The 19,174-nt window shown below is 41.3% G+C and overlaps 1 protein-coding gene across 2 annotated transcripts in view; it reads right to left on the bottom strand.

The window, feature by feature from the left end:
• Window positions 1-19,174, bottom strand: part of ITGA9 (integrin subunit alpha 9) — a 218,425-nt gene that overhangs the window by 150,578 nt on the left and 48,673 nt on the right. For both annotated transcript variants that reach the window (XM_030498820.1, XM_030498830.1), the window contains exon 15: window positions 14,674-14,834. In XM_030498820.1, the coding sequence (XP_030354680.1) occupies window positions 14,674-14,834 (161 nt within the window). The remainder of the gene's footprint in view (window positions 1-14,673; window positions 14,835-19,174) is intronic.

Raw genomic sequence — 19,174 nt, 5'->3', positions numbered from 1 at the left:
AAGTAACAAGTTTTAATGACTGAGCTGGAATGAAATATGCTCAGCATCAGCGTTTAGTCCTTTTGCACTATTTGGGAAAGAAATCATATGGAGAAAAAACACTTTCTTGTACGCAGAAAAGGAAAATTACACCTGTTTTCAGTGCTTCAACAACAGCCTGAAGATTGTGAACTGAAAAGATCCATTTGCAAATGCAGCATTAAAAAATCGATATGCCTTTTTTTAAGTCACAAATGAAAACATACAGAAGGTAACAAGGATTCAATCAGCTGTAGGTATAGACTTAACTGATTAAAAAACATTCTCTTCAGTGACTTCTTCCATTGATTACCCAGCAGTGGTTTTCAAGCAAAGAGGGTAGGGGTGGTGCTGACAGACTATCACATCCGAAGGGTAAAGGACTGTTCCTAAGCGTGCTTTTGTTTATGATTAGCACAGTTAAAGTTCATGTCTTGTAAGGAATTTTTAGACACTACTGTAATACACCCTTACTGTTTTTCTTTTCCTTAGATGGTTAACATATATATCTTCGTTATATATAACTTAGTTATTAGTTAATATATATATATCTTAGAAGCTTAGATATCTTATAAGCTTCCTTCTGAATGGGCTTTCTTTTTCAAATGAATTTTGATTAGAGATGGTTTCTGTAAATATAATTAACAAAAAACAGCCTCACTTTCTCTTCATATGAGCAAGAGAAAAGGGCAACAGCAGAAGATTTAGTTATGCAAATGACTAGAGTTGATTCCAGCTCATTACTCAGAAATGTATAATATGTACGTATAAATAAATAAAATACTGTATAAAATGTACGATAAGATGAAAAACTATACTAAAAATCTGTAAGTATTAGTCAAAATATTAGTAAATTAGTGGCAGTAATAGCAAAGTAAAGATTTGTTTGTATAGACTCTTTATGACCCAAAGGCCTCTCCTAAGGGAATGAAATAAACTTGCATATTTTTAGTTAGTTTCATCCATCTGTCTAGTGAAGCAATCTCGTGGGTCAAGACTTCCATCATCTGTGTTTACTGTATACATAAGATAATAATTTGCAGCCCACAGCTTGATGTAGTCCTGTCTTTCATACCCGGATTCAGTAGTATGCATCTACAAAAATAACTTCCTGCAACACTGTGAAAAGAAAATCTCTTCTGAGAGTGGAGCACAGATCAAATGGTGAGGACAAAGCTGAATAAGAATATTCCATCTGTCCACAATTGCAAGTAGTACACAAATGAGCAAAACCTGATCATACCTCTCCTTAACTATGTTATTAACAACTAAATATCCATTAAGGAAATTAGCACACTCACATGGAACACTGCAACCTGTAGTTACAGGCACACGGTTTTGACAGCTGTCAGCTGACAAAAAGGTTGTAAAAGAGAAGTGGTTTACAACAGAGTTACTCTAAATTCACCTGCCAAAGACTAGGTTCAGCTTTAGGTCTAGCATAGACCAATGAGCTTTTAGGTGGAATGTAAGTTTGGCAGCACGCTTCTTGGCAATCTAAGCTAACCTATGTGCCATGCTCTCCAGGGATCACAAATCAAGCTCTTTTTGACAATGCTGAGCTGTTGGCAAAGGCAAACTGCTATACAACACTTGTCTCGTGGCCTACACCTATCATCCAGCCTGGCACTGGAGGAACGTGTTCAACAGAAGAGATTTAGTAGTAGGAAAACAAACATGCTAAAGAACATCTATTTTGTTGTGTAGAAGATTCCCAGGTATTAATCTATTATATCTCGTAATGAGTCTGTTGCAAAATACATCACAAAGAATAAGCATTTACCTGGCTGACTAGATTTCCCTCTACCTCACATGTAACACAGATCTCTAAGACGTTCTCCAAACCTACATGCACAGAATTCAGGAAAGAAGAAATTCAAGCTGAGGAGGAAGATGAGAGAAGTATGACAATTAGAAACATAGGATCACATCCTAAGTTTATTTAAATACTCCTTGCATATTGACATTAGGAATATATGAGATATATATATAGAAATATATACAGCACGAATGCTCTTCGTTTCTTCTTCATACACACTTATTTCATTTCCTGCTTCTCAGCCACCAGCAGAATACTGCACTGTTCAGATGGCAAAGACTGCAGCTATATACAAAATAAAATACATGTACAGAGCCTTTTCAAGCTTTGCATGAGCCTTTTCAAGCTTTGCATGAGCCTTTTCAAGCTTTCCATTTCTTTTTTTCTTTTTCTTAGTAAGATACTAATTATTTCTGACCTTTCTTTTCCTTCTGGTTCTGACTGGAACTAGAAGGATGAGAGCACACACATTCCCAGAAACATCCCTACAACAAATCTACAAACAAGCCAGAACTGGCAAGTGTAAGTGAAGAAAACCTTCTCTCATGGGACCTCCAGCCTAAACTTTCCTCTCTCACAAGATTTAGACAGCTTATATACTCTTTTGGATCATTTTGGGGATGGCTATTTTAAGAAAACAACCCCTCAACACATATCCAAACCTTACAAGTGCCTCATCCATCACAGTGACTATCTCCCTCACTGTTTGTAGCCATGAACACTGCTGCTGTTTATATAAGGGTCTGTACCAAAAGAGGTCCCTGATCCCAACTGATAGAACCAGTCACTAAAGAGACAAATAGGTCTTTGGAGGTATTGTCATGAAAGACAGATGTCTTGCTGTACTTTAATAATCCTACTGACTTCGTGGGATGAAGTCAATGAGGAATCATAGCGGTTTCTCTGCCTCTGGCATAGGTGGGAATAGTGGCTCCCAAATGGTGCTGGTAATCAGAAAAGCAATAGGCAGATATCTACAGAATCTTACTAAGCTGCATTTTACCTTTATTGCCTTTGCAACCGTTTCAAAGCTGACAACATAAGAACCACTGCATTAAAGAATTAAGGACAGACATGAGATAAATGCCTACAATAGATTAATAGTAGTAATACCTAAGCATTAAGTGTTAAGCTGGCTGTCCACCACACAGCTCTCCAGAGCTGCACCCAGGAGTATTCCTTTCAAGATGAGAAACACAATGTTAACACCCAAATTAAATACATATAGATTATGCAATCAGAAACATTAGATTTTTAGATAACTTTTGGTGGGTAGGAGGAGGACACAGCAGAAGCCCTGTAAATACATTCTGCTCATTCCCTGAAACAAGCAACCTTCTGTTGAACCCACCAGCCTTCAGCCAACACAGGACATTAGATCATTTTGTTATAGAAGGAGAGGGAGAGAGAACCAATGTCAAAAAAATCCAAACAGAAACAATGTAAGGCAAAATTAAGACTGTTCCCAAAATAGTAAGGAAAGAAAAATGAGCCATCACAAATATTTAAGTCACTTATATAAAGTTTAAAAATAAATTCTGGCATTTGTCCAAGTTCTTGGAAGGGACAAATAAAAAAACAGTGCTTTGAATGGTATTTATTGCCCACAATGGCTGCAGTGTCACAGCAGTTTCACAGCACCTCCGTTTCAGGGATGCATTTTGCCACAATTAACTACATACGTATTGGTTAAGCAGAGATACAGGCACCACAATCTGCCCCAGCCCATCTAGCAAGAATGGAAATACCAGAGGTGGAAGCACCATCCCAACCAGCTTAAGCAGTCATTCATTCCTCCACACCAGAACTATTTAGCAGGTTCAACAAAAGGCTTTGAAAATGCTGTCTCGTGTGAGCAGGGTCTGCTCTGGTCTCCAGAGCATGGGATAGTTTTTGCCATTGACTTCTATTGCCAAGGTTGCAGTGCTCATGTTGTATTGGCACAGACCACAGGCTGGACTCTCCAACCTCGCTGTGCTCCAGGGCTCAGCTTCTCAAAGCCAGCTCACAATTTGTGCTGCTGCAATTACAGAGTGGACAGGGGCAGCTTTCATGGAAACAATCACCTGGAGCACAAGGAAATGGAAACCACTTGCCCCAGCTCCCTTCTTGCAATCAAGCGGTGGGTGGGTTGAATGCTCACTGGTGCCAGGGCCCCCACTGACATCTCCAGGTCGCAGGGAGCTCTTGGGCTGCCAATTACTTTTGGAGTGCTCAAGCCTCTTCACCATGAACTGCAGAGTTCACTGAATGGGGGCAAGCTGCTTCTGGGATGGGGGGTCATGCACCACAAATGGGAACTGGACTCACTCACTTTCACAGGGGTGGTATTTTTCATATGAAATTGAATTTGTTACCATGGGAATTTGTCAGGCTTTTGTACTTCATCAGGGCATGAGGCAATGGTTTCCTTCAGTGCCACATAACCAAAAGAGTGATTCGGAACCACTCAGTGACCTGCTCAATGATTTAAGAGGAGTAGATTATAGCTCTAACAGTTGCATGAAACCGCTTGTTTTCTCTGAATAAAGAATAGAGAAAAATAATAAAGAAAATACTTATCATAAGGCATTTACTATTTTTCACTCTGGTCTCAAAGACTATGCACCCGAAAGACAGAGCAGCACTTGAAGAGCCAAAATCTATACAGACTGTGCTGCTCCAACACTGTTGCTGCTTCTGCACTTGTAGGAACACTTGCCATATTTATTATTTGTTATTTATTATTTAAGAACTGAAATCCTCGACACTTCCTAAAATCTTTTAAGGTATCCTACAAACAACCTCAGCCATGCTGCCGGTTCTCAAAGCACGATCCACTGCCTGTCCTCTGTGAAAGATGCAAAAAGGCAAAAGCTTTACATATATTCCAACTCCTTGGAGCACGATGAAGTTTATGGCTTTTCAATTTTCACATCCTTTCTAGCTCCCTTTCTAGCACATAAGCCAAATTTGCATGCAGACAGAGCTTAGTCTCTCACAAGGAAGGGACTTTAAAAGCCTTTCCATCAGGCCATTGTCCCTGTACACTTGGACTTTACAAAGAACATTTTTTCATGGCTAGAGGTACATGTTACTTGGTGCTTTCTATATCCTAGCAGGTCAAAAATATGTGAAAGAAGGTATGAATTTATATAAGACATACCCTGTTTTAACTTACATTCTGTAAGTTGTTTCTGGTTTTACACTCTTCTTAGTAAAGTTACATTAATGTCAGTTCCCTTACAGCCAATCTTGCCAAATGAGAAGCTGTGTGTCTGCTAATAGGATGAAAATTATTAAGTCATGACAAGTTTAACCAGTTGGATTTTTAACTCACTTTGTCATCTAAGGAAGGCTTAAGTGATGCAGTGTGTGTGCCAAAAGAAGAAAGTAGTAAATTTACTTCACTCTCACATTAGATTCCCTTAGATTTACAGCAAACTCTTCACATTTCAGTCTAGAATTTATCACCAGACCTGGGTCTCCTCCCAGGACCAAAAAACCCCAAAGAAAAACACCAAAGAAAAAAAAAAAGCAACATTGCAGGATTCTCTCATTTTAAGTATTATTTGTTACTAAAGTCAGGCTGTCACCTAGTCATAGCCTTATGGTACTAGGCACATCCACATATCCCAGAGTAAAATATATTAAGTGCCTTAAAAACCTTGTGTAAATGGAGATTAAAAATAGCTGGAACAACAAGCTGGCAATAAAATAAACCAACTTGCCTAAAAAGCATTCAAAAGCCATCCATCATTAAGCAATTTTCGGTTTTTCACAAATAATTTCAAGGAGGACTTCATTTACAAGAAACCACTCATGTTACATATAAGAAATCATTAACGGCAATGGGTGAAACTTTGGCAGAAAAAGCGGTCAATAACTTGACAAAAAAGGCAGTTTCGGTTTTCACTTAAGAATCAGTCAGCTAATTATGGTCTATGCAGCCTTTACAATATCCCCTTCTGAAACTTGTTCTTTTAAAGCTGTGTAATTCACATGCAACAATACGAATTTTAACACCAGATGAAAACAACTGGCACAATACACTGATGCCAACGGAAAAATCAAACCCCTCAAAATTAGATTATGCATATTCCTAAAATTTGACTACTTCACTGCTTTGAGGATGCTTGTTTTCTAAGATCATAGAATCATAGACTGGTTTGGGTTGGAAGGGACCTCTGAAGATGATCTTTTTTCAAAGCAAAAATGACTAATGGAAGCAAGCACACTGATGGGAAAAGACATCAGACATTTGACGGGAGAAAAGGCCCTGCAAAATCATGACACATGGAAGTGGAGAAACTCAAGCTAATTTGCCTAATGCCTCCAATCCATTAGAACATCTTGTATAGCATGTCAGGAAACAAGCTTAAGCACATGCCACCAGGTCAAAGACATTGTGGGCAAGTGGAAAACAATTTGAACTCCTGGATAACACTTGTTTCAAACCTCCAGAGGAGCACAGCTAACATAGAACTACATGCAGGTTGCACGTACAGAATACTACACATTCCCCAAAATAACTGGGACTCCAGGAAAGGTCACTGAGCTCTACAAGGAGAACTGATAATTAAAATTACACAACAATCTGGAAGCCTATGACCAGGGATGTAATTTTCAATCACCAGCACAACCATACCATTTGTAACTACCTTGTTGCATATGGAAATGCTGGGGAGCACATGGGGTGAGGGTAACAGCTCAGGGTGTACTCAAGTGTTTCTGGACCTCAGGAGTTCAGGATGAATTCAGTTCCACAATTGAAGTTACGTAGTGGGGGAGAAAGGGAGAAAGGGCATCTTCTGCCAAAAACATTCTATGTCTGCAACCTATTACTCCCAGATTTCTTCAAACATATTGTCAGGCACTTTTGGTATGAATTAGGGGACTGGATTAGCATTGCCACCCAAACCAAACATGGCATCTGCAAGAGTCTCCCAAGAGACTCGAGTGTGTTCTGACTGTGAGGAGATTATAGGTTTGGAACATACCCAGAAGCCACAGCCAGCAAAATTAATTGCTTTCTTTTTAGCCTAGAGACGAGTCTCTCTTGGAAGTTGCCTCCATGTTTCCTGATGAAGTGTCCTGCTCATTCCTTCCTAAGGGTAGCAAAATGAAAGGGTAATAATTTTAGGCACTCCCCAGTTTGGACAGGATAAGCCGACAGTGTACATGTGTGTGTCCGAGATTACCGCACAGACTGATATTCCTCCATGTGTTATAAACAGGAAAACCACTAAGACAAACAAGCTGTTCCCTATTGTAATTTTCTGCAGCAATACTCTAGCATTAAGTGTATTCCCCCTAGGTGTAAATTTGTCCCAAAGAAGTACTAATAAACTTTTACAGCACAATTTGCCATCATGTGTTTAGTTTGTACCGCTCCATACCAAAAACAAGCTTAGAAAGTTTCTAAAACAGTAGTGTTGCCTTCTTTGCTGCTTCTTTCCACCTGAGAAAACAAGCACTTTGGTTAACCAGAGTGCCAGAGAAAGCAAAAATATTCCTATCCATCATTACCTGCCTTTTGAAATGACTTTTCCTAGCACAAAGTGCAGCACCTCTTTTATCTCTGTTTGGCCATTCACTTCCTAAAAGTGCCATCACTGGGAAATGTAATGACTCTTCTCAGACAAAAGCCCCATGGACAGTCTCTCCAAACCATGGGCTCCTGTAAAAGAGCCATGCTCCAACCAGGCCTAAACCTGCCCCTCCTGAGCCTCCAAAAGGTTAAATCTGCAAATGAAGTCTCTTTTTGAGGAACTACAGCATCAGACAGAAACACATTAGTGGACAGACAGTAAAGCCAGGCATACACCTGCTACTGAATGTTTAAGAGCAGCAGTGAAGTGTCATACTTCATTAAGACTTTATATGCAGTAAAAATAATTATCAACTCCGCTAAAGTTTAACTAAGTTAAAACTTAATACATATTTTCGAGAGACTCTACTTGAAGAGTAAATCATATTTCTTTTCCATTACAGAATATATCAGAGGGAAAAGTTTATCAAAGGGCTCAAGATTAAAGACTTGAATGCCTTTAGGGTAAAGCAGGGAACACTACAGTTTTAAAAGGGCAGGTAAAAGAAATACAAGGCAGGCAAAGCACAATTTCAGCAGCTGCTGTGCTGTAAGTCTACTGACTGAGCCTCATTCAAGATGATATTTATTTAATTTGGGGAGCATAAAATCTCTCCACTTAGATTCATGAATGGGATTAACCAGGCACTTTGACAGCAGCTCCACCAGATCAACCAAGTTTCTGCCTGGGCCATAAATATAATTGGCCTTTTCCATACGTGCTGGCAAAAGTCAAAAAGCAACAAAGTACTTACCTTGCTATAACTTGAAATGGGATTGGGCTTTTCTTGTTTCATTGTTTTTATAATGGATAAGCTTCATATAGAGCAGAAAACACTCAAAGATACTCTCAAACCAGAAAGGAGGAGACGTTTGCCACTCAGTTATGATATCTAACAGTGTGAGGAGAAAAGAATGAAAACTAAAAGAAAAGGGATTTCTTTAAAAACCTGGTAAAATGGGCAGAGAGGGAGAAGAGGGCGTCAGGAGAAGAGCTGTCTTCAGCTCACAGCCAAACCCTCCCACTGGCCTGAGGACAAAAGACCCTTTGGGCTACCAAACAGCCCTACTAGCTGTACCGCACAGAAAAAAGCCCACACACAGTTAACAGCACAATATCTGCTGCAATTTGCTCTCCCATGTATCTGCACTACCAGCCCTAACAGGTCTTATAGCACTTCCCTACCTGCAGCATGGGTCCCCTCTGAAAGGATGCTGGTGCCAGGCGTATTTGGCAGCTTAATTTTAGCCCCATTGTGCAGGACAGTTTTGAGCTTTAGTATAAGCTCACCCCTGAAAGACAATCTTACTTGCTCTTGGTGAACCTTGGAAAAACCTTTGGAAAAGCCAAGAACAACTGCATGGTCATTAACAGTATTTAAACCTTCATACAGTTAATGCTCAGTTCTAAGATGTCAGTCTTCTCACCAACTCCTAATACTCTTTCTGGTATGTCTAAATCCCTGTACTTAAGAGGCAATGAAAAGGAACCCAGAGTTACGCAGCTAACAACTGTTCTTCTCTTGCCCATATGAGCTACTCAGGAAAAAATGCAGCTTCTCTTCTCCCTAGCTTATTTTTTAAGGTGAGACATCAGCTCGAAACAGTGATGGCCAGAATGCATCCGAAAGGAGAGGGTTGATAACCTTAGAGAATAAGGCAATAGAAAACACTACATTCATTTTGCTCTGCGGGAGGCGAGGCTGGCTGTGCTAACAGATTACAAGCACACTTTGCAGTTTTGGAAAACAGAATTGTTCTGGAAAGCATGCTTCTGTAAATAAACCTCTGTGCTTCATGGTCGCCCCACCTACCCCACAGCCATGAACATATGCTATGACTGCATCTGGCTTGGCCTGACAGTTTCTCCAGTTGGCTCAGCAAAAGGGCAAAAAAAAAAAAGAGTCATATAAAACAACAAAAAGGAACAAACCCAAAGATATCAACTCTGCTCTTGGTCTTAGCGCTGAATCTCACTGCAGTCATCATTCCTGGCAAAACTACACAGCAGCTTTTGTCTTGCAGCGACGATAAACTTCCTGCTGCAAGCTGGAACAGGTCAGCGCTCTCTTTGTCTGCCCAGTGGTCCAAACACTGTGAAATCCTAGATAATTGTGACTAAGTTTTCATAGCTGTTGCTGCTGTGAAAGCAGCCTCTGCTTCAAGTGTTATCCCCTTACTTGCTCTGACTTCCCTCCCAGGGAGAGGACCAGCTGGGACACTACAGAGTGAAGCTGCACTTGCCAAGGGTCTGGTTTTCCCTTCTTCCTCTGCAAAGTGGTGGTTATCGTCCACATCCAACACACGATCCATCGCTCACAGCACCAGTGTCCCAGGAAAGGCTTTGCTAAAAGCATGCAACCAAGCTCTGCTGAAAACCACCCTCTCTAAAAGGCTTCGTGTTAACAGTTATGGGAGAAACCAATCCCAGTAAAAACAAAATGACGAAAACCAACCTTCAAAATAAGCTCTTGAGTGTCTCGGGCTGCATGCCTCTATCCTGGAGCACCACTAATCAAATGTTAACATATAGATGTTAATTCACAGGCAGACAGCTTTCAGAAGAAAGTACATCTTTCAAACACTCAAGGTGACACCAACTCTACATCACACATGACTGTGATACTGAAAGCTTTGCTACCCAGACTCTAGAAAAAAACCCCACCAGATTACTATCAATTAACAATTAAAGACTTTAATACATGCATCCCCCTCAGGTGAGATCAAACAGCTACAGAGGGAGAAACAATCACAACCACAGGCAGTGACTAAAAGTGATAAACACTAGAGATGAAGTTATGTGAGATCAGCAGCCCAGAGTGTCTTTAGAGACCTGAGGTAACAGTGATGCACGGCAGACAACGGCTAGAAACATACTTATAAAAAAGGCAAATTTTGGCTACATAATTCAGTGGTGAACAAAACATTGCTGTGCAATTTCTGCTGAAAAGGCAGCATTTTATTCCAAACTTGCCTGTACAAGCACAGCCTAGGCTTCTCACCTACACACCATTGTGAAAAGGCTTTGGAATCACTGCTCCACTGTTGCTTCTCAGCCCCATCCTCCCCAAGAGCTACAGCCAGATCCATTAAGAGTTAATACGATAAGCAACATGAGACTGCTTAAAACAACCAGACAGTCACCAAGATAAAAATCTCTGGAAAAAATAAATGCTGTGTCTGGTTTAATCCTGTGCCAGGACTGCTGATGGTGTTTGAAGCTATTACAGTGTTCATTCTGCACACAGACAGCAGTGACTGGTAGCAACAGGCAGCCCAGCTGGATGGCCCACAGTAAGGTGAGAAACCAGACAGTTCTTCTTTAGCAAATGCAGGAATCATACAAGAGGCTTTAATCATCATCACCATTACACCTTTGTGATAAATCCAGAAAGATGAGATTTAACCCCACACAAATCTGTGCACACAACATGCTTTGCTGTCTGCATCAAACTCTCTTGTCCTGTCCACAAATAAATGTATTCTAAATATTAGGGGAGCCCACATAAGCAGGAAACAACCAGGTAAGCTACTTGAAAGGAGAAATGTTTCCTCAGAGTCCATGCCCTGATCACAGCAGGTCTTAAAAAACACACAGCTCGAGTCTTCCGAGCACCATCAAAAGAGTGCAGTTCCCAAGAGAAAACTCTACATTTCAGCTGCAGGTTCAGATATTAAGGTTAAGGAGATGCTTGTAAAGCCTCCAACCCATTTATTTTCTTCATCTTTTCAGTTTCTACTTCTGCAACCTCTGCTGCTTCTTAGTACCACATTCCATTTTCTCACGCTTATGTTTGCCATTCCTTCTATCAAAAAACAAATCCCCTTAAAGAAAAAAGCTAATGGGATTTAAACTTTTGCTTCATTTTTCTCCAGCAACACTGACAGACAGTTAACATTTACTTGTATTTCTTTGCTGTTAGTAGTTTTATCACCACTGAAGGAGATAAAGTCTGTAGTGGCAGCAGCACCATCCCTAGACTGCCGGAGGAGGAACTGTCCAGCAGCAAAGCACCTACTGAGAGACAGCAGGGATCAGCTATGTGCTGACAGGAGAGCACCAGCGATGCTCCTCAACTTCTCAGTTAATAGCCACTTGCACCAGCTGTTAATTTTCTACTGAATGTATCAGTCAAGCCTCCACAAGTTGTTTAACTTAGAACAAATGCAGCTTTTGGAGACGACACTTGAGGCACTGCGAGTATTGGAATTACAGCCCATGTATACTAAAGAATTAAAGTTTCTTAAATAGAAATCACCAAACAGGTTCCAATGAAGAGAAAGGGGGAAAAAAAAGTCAGAAAATGCACCTCTCCTCTACTTCCCCCTGCCTACTACAAAACCAAACTCAAAGCACTTCTAAGTCCCAAAGCACTCTCTGTTCTCAACCAGAGAAGCATGTTTTCTTATGAACTACCATAATTCTAGCAACTTGAGCCATAATTTGGTAGTCTGCCTTGTACAAAACCAAGTTCTGAGCTACACATATCCTATAAACTTTCTGACATCCACTTATCTCAGACACACTGTTATGAGGAAAGAGACTTCAATACTCAAATTCAGTAGCAGCAATAAGAACAGTAGCTCCTGTCCTGAGAGGGAACCACAAATAGGAAAGGAGTCATGCTCAAAACATTGACGCTTATCAATTGCAAAACAATTAAATGTTTTATTTGCAGTTTATTTGCAGACTTGCAACTGTTTAGTGCACTGTTTCACTGGGGTCTTTCGAGATCAAATCTGCCAAAAGAAATAGAGAATCAGAATGGTTGGGGTTGGAAGGGACATTAAAGTTCACGTAGTTCTAATCCCTTGCCATTGGCAAGGACACCTTCTATGAGACCAGGTTGCTCAAAGCCCCATCCAACATGGCCTAGAGGAAGGTGCTCCTGCCTATAGCAGGGGCACTGGAACCAGATGATCTTTAGGTCTAGTTTTTTCACAGCTTTACTCAGTCCTCCTGTTTTAGGGCTCCAGCATGCTAGAACTACATGTTGGTAAGGATCATGTCATCCAGCAAGGCCCAGCACAGGCTTTCATTTAACTTAACATAACGTATAGACCTCTGCTGTATGCCATTTGGACTGGACACCTTGTTTGCCTAGTAGGGTTTGTCAAGCTAGCACATGAGGTCACAAAGTTCAAACAGTTTCTCTAGCCTTGATCACCAGCAGTCCAGAACCAACATCCTTATGTTACCATATAAACCTATTTGTCACCAGGGATTCAAGTGAACAATAATAAAGTGAACAGATTAAGGAGGAAACTGCCAACACCTCCGTTTGCCATGGAGGCGAATTCATCAGGCATACAGTAAATAAAAGGAAAGAGGAAAGCCTAAGTGAAATACTCCATATATTTTTAAGCCCACATCTTTTATCACCCACTCCATCACAAACCTATGCAATCAAGGAGATTTCCGGTTGGAGTTTGAGGAGTTTTTTTGTTTTTCAGGCTTTTTGTTTTACTAGCTGTTATTTAAGGATAGCAGTGAAAGATCATGACCCCATTTCCACTCCTCCAGAGTGTGCAAGGCTCTCTTTGATGTTTCTAATGTCATGTAGCCTCGTGGATCATATCACCTTTCCCATGAAAGCAGAGGGATTATCTTTCTCCACTACTTTGCATTCTCCATTACGTGAACAAACAACACTTCCTGCTCTTCTTCCAACTGTGAAAAATAGCTGCTTATATCACATAGAAAGCCAGTAGCCTTGTTTGTTAACCAGCTGTTTTGCTTTAAGTTGTTGGTATCTTTAAAGATGCTTAAAGGTGTCTCTTGCTGATAAAAAAATTAAGTTTCCCAGGAATTTTCGAGAAAAATAGTTCTTGCCTTTGCATTCCCAACATCAGCTAGAAATGGTACAATAAACTAGTTTCCTGGGCATATGTAGCTCTTTAATGAATTCTGTGTAGTACTCAAAAACTACTTACAGGGTTAGTATGACAGAAATCACTATTGGATTACAATAGAAAGTCATACGGCTCCTTTTCATCCAAATTCAATACATTAAAGCCTAACCAGATGTGCTCATTTGAGAAAGACCGGAACTAGTAAACTCACAGCCATATTTTCTAAGTAATGGTAATCTCATAAATCTACATTTTCTTTAGCAAGCTTTTCCACAGCAGAAAGCAAAAGTTGTTCCAGAAACAAAAAAACCCATGGAAGATATCTAGTCTCTTCCGAGAGATCCACACAACAGGACAGCATTTCCTCCTTGGTGGTCCCCTTATTTAATTTTCTCTCAACAGCCATGGACAAAATGTTGATAAAGTCAAAGGATGAATTTTATCTCCCGTTCTCACAGTTTTTAGGTACAAAGAAGCTTCCTGGAAAAATTCATACATTTAGGGATGTCTGGACCTGCTGGATTCTCAAAACAAGAGAGTGCCAAGTAATATCCATTGAATTTAGGTCACACTCATCTATGGAAATATGAAAGGAGGATATGCAACTCACCACAAAACCAAACTTCACACTACCCTGGTGATACAGATTAGTACTTGTAAGACATACGTTGTTGAAAAGATAAAACTCCTTCCTATATAATTTTAAAAGCCATTCTATAAATTTCCTAGATGAGAATAAAACTATTGTGCTCACTTTGCAAACAGAATGGCACCTGGGGAACACCACTTGCTAAGTCAAGATAACTACTGTCCTAGCAGACCCTGGACAAAGACCCAGGAAGAACAGACCCTTCCTATGTTCCAGCTTGTCTGGAAAGCACTCCTGTATCCCCAGGACCACAACACATGTTAAATTAAGTTACCCCACTGCTATTTTCAAGCCTAGATAAAATCCAGGGTGCTCTTCAAATCCAAGAGCCCAGCTGCTTCAGGACAGACCCCAGGTTACCCTGCCATTCCCACACAGATTGCGTATTAGCTCCTTGTGCAGTCAGACCTTACACAAAACTAAACCTGCTGCTCTTGCCAAAACAAACCTTCACCTCCTTATTTTGAGTATAACAAGCATAGCAAAAAACCAAGACAAAAGAGAAAAGAAATACCCCACAACTGCACCTGATTAAAAGTAATAAAATACATATTCCTGACACCAGGTCTTGAAGGCCCAATGGTGCTCAGACTGACAAATCATGCCAAGTACAAAGTTCTGAGCTTCCACACAAAAAAATTAATCCACCTGTCAAGAAAACAAAGAACATCCAAAGCCAAACAGTGCCACCTTATTTGGTTGAATACTTAAAAAAGAGTGGAATTGCAGTGAGGACATCATAAGTAAGGACAGGAATGAACTGACCTTGACATATGCTAGGTAATGCTCGCACTTTTCCTGCATGTATGTCAGTTCTAACTTCTCTGTGATCTGCCCCGCCGCCTCTCCAGAAGTCACAAAATAAACTCTGGGTTGCTGGCTCTTTTCCTTCTTTGCCACATCAGCAGTCAAGTTATAATTCAAACCTGTTTTAAAAAGGAAGAAGAAAACAGAGGATGTCAGTGAACAATAGTTATTTTCTAACCACCTATGAATGGATCCTGCTGCCCCCAGGGCATGTGTGCTTCAAGAAAGGTCAACCCTTGAAGGCCCTCAATCACCGAGTTTCCTGTGACTGCTCAAAATCAAATCCAATTACTAATGTACTTCCAAGTTTTGTGTTCCTACATTCCCCAGCCCATCCTTTCCCATAGGAAATGATGTGTAAAAATAAATCTAGGCATGCACACTTCATAAAAATAAAGAAACAAAAGATACTTAAAATATGTTGTTAACAGAAAAAACAAAAAACACAACAACAACAGCAGCAGCCTCAAGCTTTGTTTTCCTTCTAAAACAGCACAAACCAAGCAAATGTCAATCAGGATGTGGCACTTTCTGACAATTACTTTTGTTGATTTGCAGTCAGCATTCGCACTTTAACTAGAGGTTGCTGCCTTGCAATCAGCATCCCCCTCTTAGATGTTACACATCCCTAGCAGTTTATAGAAGACATACCCAGGGACTAATGAGCTGTATCTCTGTAAATCCTGTTTCCTGCTCTTCTATAGGATAAGTAGCTTAACACAAGCAGTTGGTTTGCAACTAGATGTGTGTGTCCAAAAGAAAACTTACTTGTTACCTGAAGTAATTATACAGCAACTGATTAATCCAAGCTGAGTATACCTTTCTTTTTGGCAAATGCAACAACAGAAGGAGCAATGAAACTGAACAGAAGCGTGAATGTTCTGCTGCTTTCTACTGACAAGCAAAGTCCTTTCACTCACCACAAACCACAGCCTATACTGATTTCAGCTGTTATCAAGGCAATAATGGGAATACCATGAGATTGGCTCACTCTAAATGGCTTAATTAGATGCTAATCCTCCTAAAGGACAGCCAGCACCAGTTCCTGTGCTGATTTGTTAAATATGTAGGATGTTTGCCAAATTATGGCTTTGGCTTTTGTTTATGTTTTAAGTCCTAAATGATTGATACCATATAAGATGCTGCCCATAAATGTAAACTTTTTTTAAAGCTAGAATGTTATAAACAGTCAATGTAAATGTTAAACATTCCTGGACTTCGGTCTCCTATAACAGATTTCAGCAAGGAGTCTGTGCTAGATTTTGGTGTGGTTTTACTTGGTTTGGTGGTGGTGGGTTTGGGGTTGCTTTTTTTTAACCAATTTAAATCCTAATCTCTCTAAATTAACACTGCTGCCAATGCTGTCACCTCCAATCATTTCTCCACCAAACTTTCAGTACTTTGAAGAATTTATTTAATGATATTGTAAACCTTGGTGCAAAAGTCTCTGTAAACATTCATAATTCACATAATTCAGAATGACCTCGCTTCCACTTGCAGCGTGCTGCATCCCCATGAAAAACTCACTCAAGTTCACACACAACCACCAGAGACGTACCCTCGGTAGCAAGAAAAGACACAGCTGAGGAATCAGCTTAACTACCATCACAGGGCTCCACCTGAACTTTTTTTGCTTGCTGTTGGCAGAATAACTTGCTTGGAAGGATAGTACTTTGAAAGTGCTTCAAACTCTAATAAGCTCAGCACCAAAACTCCCACTGAAGTGGTGTTTACTCAGACCCACTAAAGAGCACCACCTATACAGATATACAGGGGTTAGCCTATTTAAAACCTCAGCAGTCTCTTTTTTTGTTCCTTTTTTAACATGTGTACATCCCACACCCATCCCCAATTGTCTCCCATCTGCTTTCAAGACCTCGCATGCACACACACATGCTGAGATCTGCACCGGCGTCCCAAGAATAAGACAAGAAAACCCATTAGCAAACCCGGGCCCTGCGTAGGCAGAGACGAAAGCCCTGTGGGAAGACACAGCCCTCTTCACAGGACGATGTATTACTGACATTGAACAATTCCTTGTGGCAGGCACGGAGACGCATCCCAGCGCGAGACCCGTAGTAGTTGTCTGAGCAAAGCCACCCCAGCTACCGCCTCTTCGAAACAGCAGTGATGTTTTCAATCAAGCAGCGCAGTTCCCATCCTCCCCCCCGCCTCCCCTTTATTTTGACAACTTGTTTCTATGTTATATCCAGTGATGTCACATCAGTGGAAAAACTGAAATACCGTGAGTAAGGATTTTTTCTTTTAACCTTTCTTCCAAAAAGCAACCAGGGAGGGGAGATATAACTCATCAAACTTAGCACTGTTGGTGGTGTAAGTTCGTCCTGCTTGCTCCAGCAAGAGACTGGGAGGCAAATAAATTAACTCTTCCAGGTAATGCCTTCAAATATTTGTCCAGCAGCTTTAAACCAGTCTGGTTAGAAATGTTTCTGGGCATCTGCCCACCTAAACTTCACACGATCAATATAAAACTCTGGCATGAGCTCAGATGAAGGGCTTGATTCTTCTGATTCTTCTGATAACAACCATTCCCTTTCCATAACTGAAATAAAATGCCTACAGGCTCTGATAACAGCTCCCTCTGAGAAATTTTTGACCGTATCTACAAGAGGACCACAAGCCAGCAGACGAGGCAAGTTACTCCAGCCAGTAACAGATGCACCAACTAACCAGCAGCAGACATTTCGCAATGGATTTTCACCCTCAGTAGCACATACGTACTCACAATGCAAGACTCCTCCCCTCACAGGCTGAAGGGAGAAGCCTGGAGAAGAAAACGCTCCAGGGAGACCTTACAGCAGCTTCCAGTGCCTAAAGGGGGCCTACAAGAAATCTGGAGAGGGGTTTTTTACAAGGACCTGTAGTGACAGGACAAGAGGAATGGCTTTAATCTGACAGAGGGGAGATTTAGATTAGACATCAGGAAGAAATTCTTCCCTGTGAGGGTGCTGAGGCACTGGCACAAGTCGCCCAGAGAAGCTGTGGCTGCCCCATCCCTGGCAGTGTTCAAGGCCAGGTTGGACACAGGGGCTTGGAGCAACCTGCTCTAGTGGAAGGTGTCCCTGCCCATGGCAGGGGGTTGGAACTGGATGATCTTTAAGGTCCCTTCCAACCCAGACCAATCTGGGATTCTATGAAGGCAGCCATGAAGCAGAGAGAAGTGAGGAGAGATTAAAATTGGGCAGTAGTATCCCATGAGCTAAAACAGGAATCACAGCTGGCTATGTTAATGGTGGGGTTACACACCCTGAGCCAGCCGGCACATCTCTTCATCGCCCACTCAGATGATGCTACAGCACAGAAAAAGCAGGGAGCAAAATGCTCAGCAGGAATAAGCTCATCCAGAAGTGCTTGTCAAACTACTAGCTATAGTTCTGATTCATGGGGGAGGAGAGAAGGGGAGGAGCTACATGGACAAAATGAAGAACTTCCTAAATAACAACAAAAGGCCGTTGGAAGAGGAATATCTTTCTTTGCTGTCTCTACCAGTAATCATGAGGAGAAAATAATTCATCAACTTTGCTTGCAGAGAAAATTCTGAAGTAATGAAAGTATTAAAAAAAAAAAATTGCCCTAGCAAATGACAACATATCAAGGACATTCGCCGCATCCTCTTCCAAAAAGCTTGCCTTTTCCCCTTACTCGTTTCAAACCTTGTTTCAAATCCTCTCTCATAGTGTTGTCCCTAGCTTCTAAGTAGGGAGCCATACTTGCTGCTCCATACACCGAACAACATATCCCTATAGCATCCATGCTTGTGAGGTATTCAGAGGGTAGCTCTGACACAGGCCTGCATCCAAGCAGACTAGAAAAATGAGACACAGACAGAAGTTATACTCCTGCACCAAACTGCAGCAGGATCCAGGTAAGAAGAGGAGTGTCCACTTTCATAAGGTTTTAGATCAAGCATAAAATCATAGAATCATAGAATGGTTTGGGTTGGAAAGGACCTTAAGGTCATCTAGTTCCAACCCCCTGCCACAGGCAGGGACACCACACACTAGACCATGTCGCCCAAGGCTCTGTCCAACCTGGCCTTGAACACTGCCAGGGATGGAGCATTTACCACTTCTTTGGGCACCCTGTGCCTCGCCACCCTCACTGTAAAGAACTTCTTCCTTATGTCTAACCTAAACTTCCCTTGTTTAAGTTTCAACCCATTACCCATTGTCCTTATCACTACAGTCCCTAATGAAGAGTTCCTCTCCAGCATCCTTGTAGGCTCCCTTCAGACAGTGGAAGCTGCTCTGAGGTCTCCATGCAGCTTCTCTTCTCCAGGCTGATCAGCCCCAACTTTCTCAGCCTGTCATCATACAGGAGGTGCTCCAGCCCCTGATCATCCTCGTGGCCTCCTCTGGACTTGCTGCAACAGCTCCATGTCCTTCTTATGTTGAGGACAGCAGAACTGCACACAGTACTCCAAGTGGAGTCTCATGGG

Source organism: Strigops habroptila, chromosome 1 (genome assembly GCF_004027225.2).
Source record: "Strigops habroptila isolate Jane chromosome 1, bStrHab1.2.pri, whole genome shotgun sequence".
NCBI lineage: Eukaryota > Metazoa > Chordata > Aves > Psittaciformes > Psittacidae > Strigops > Strigops habroptila.
Note: the sequence above shows the minus strand (reverse complement) of the source record. Positions and strands in the feature narration are given on the sequence as shown.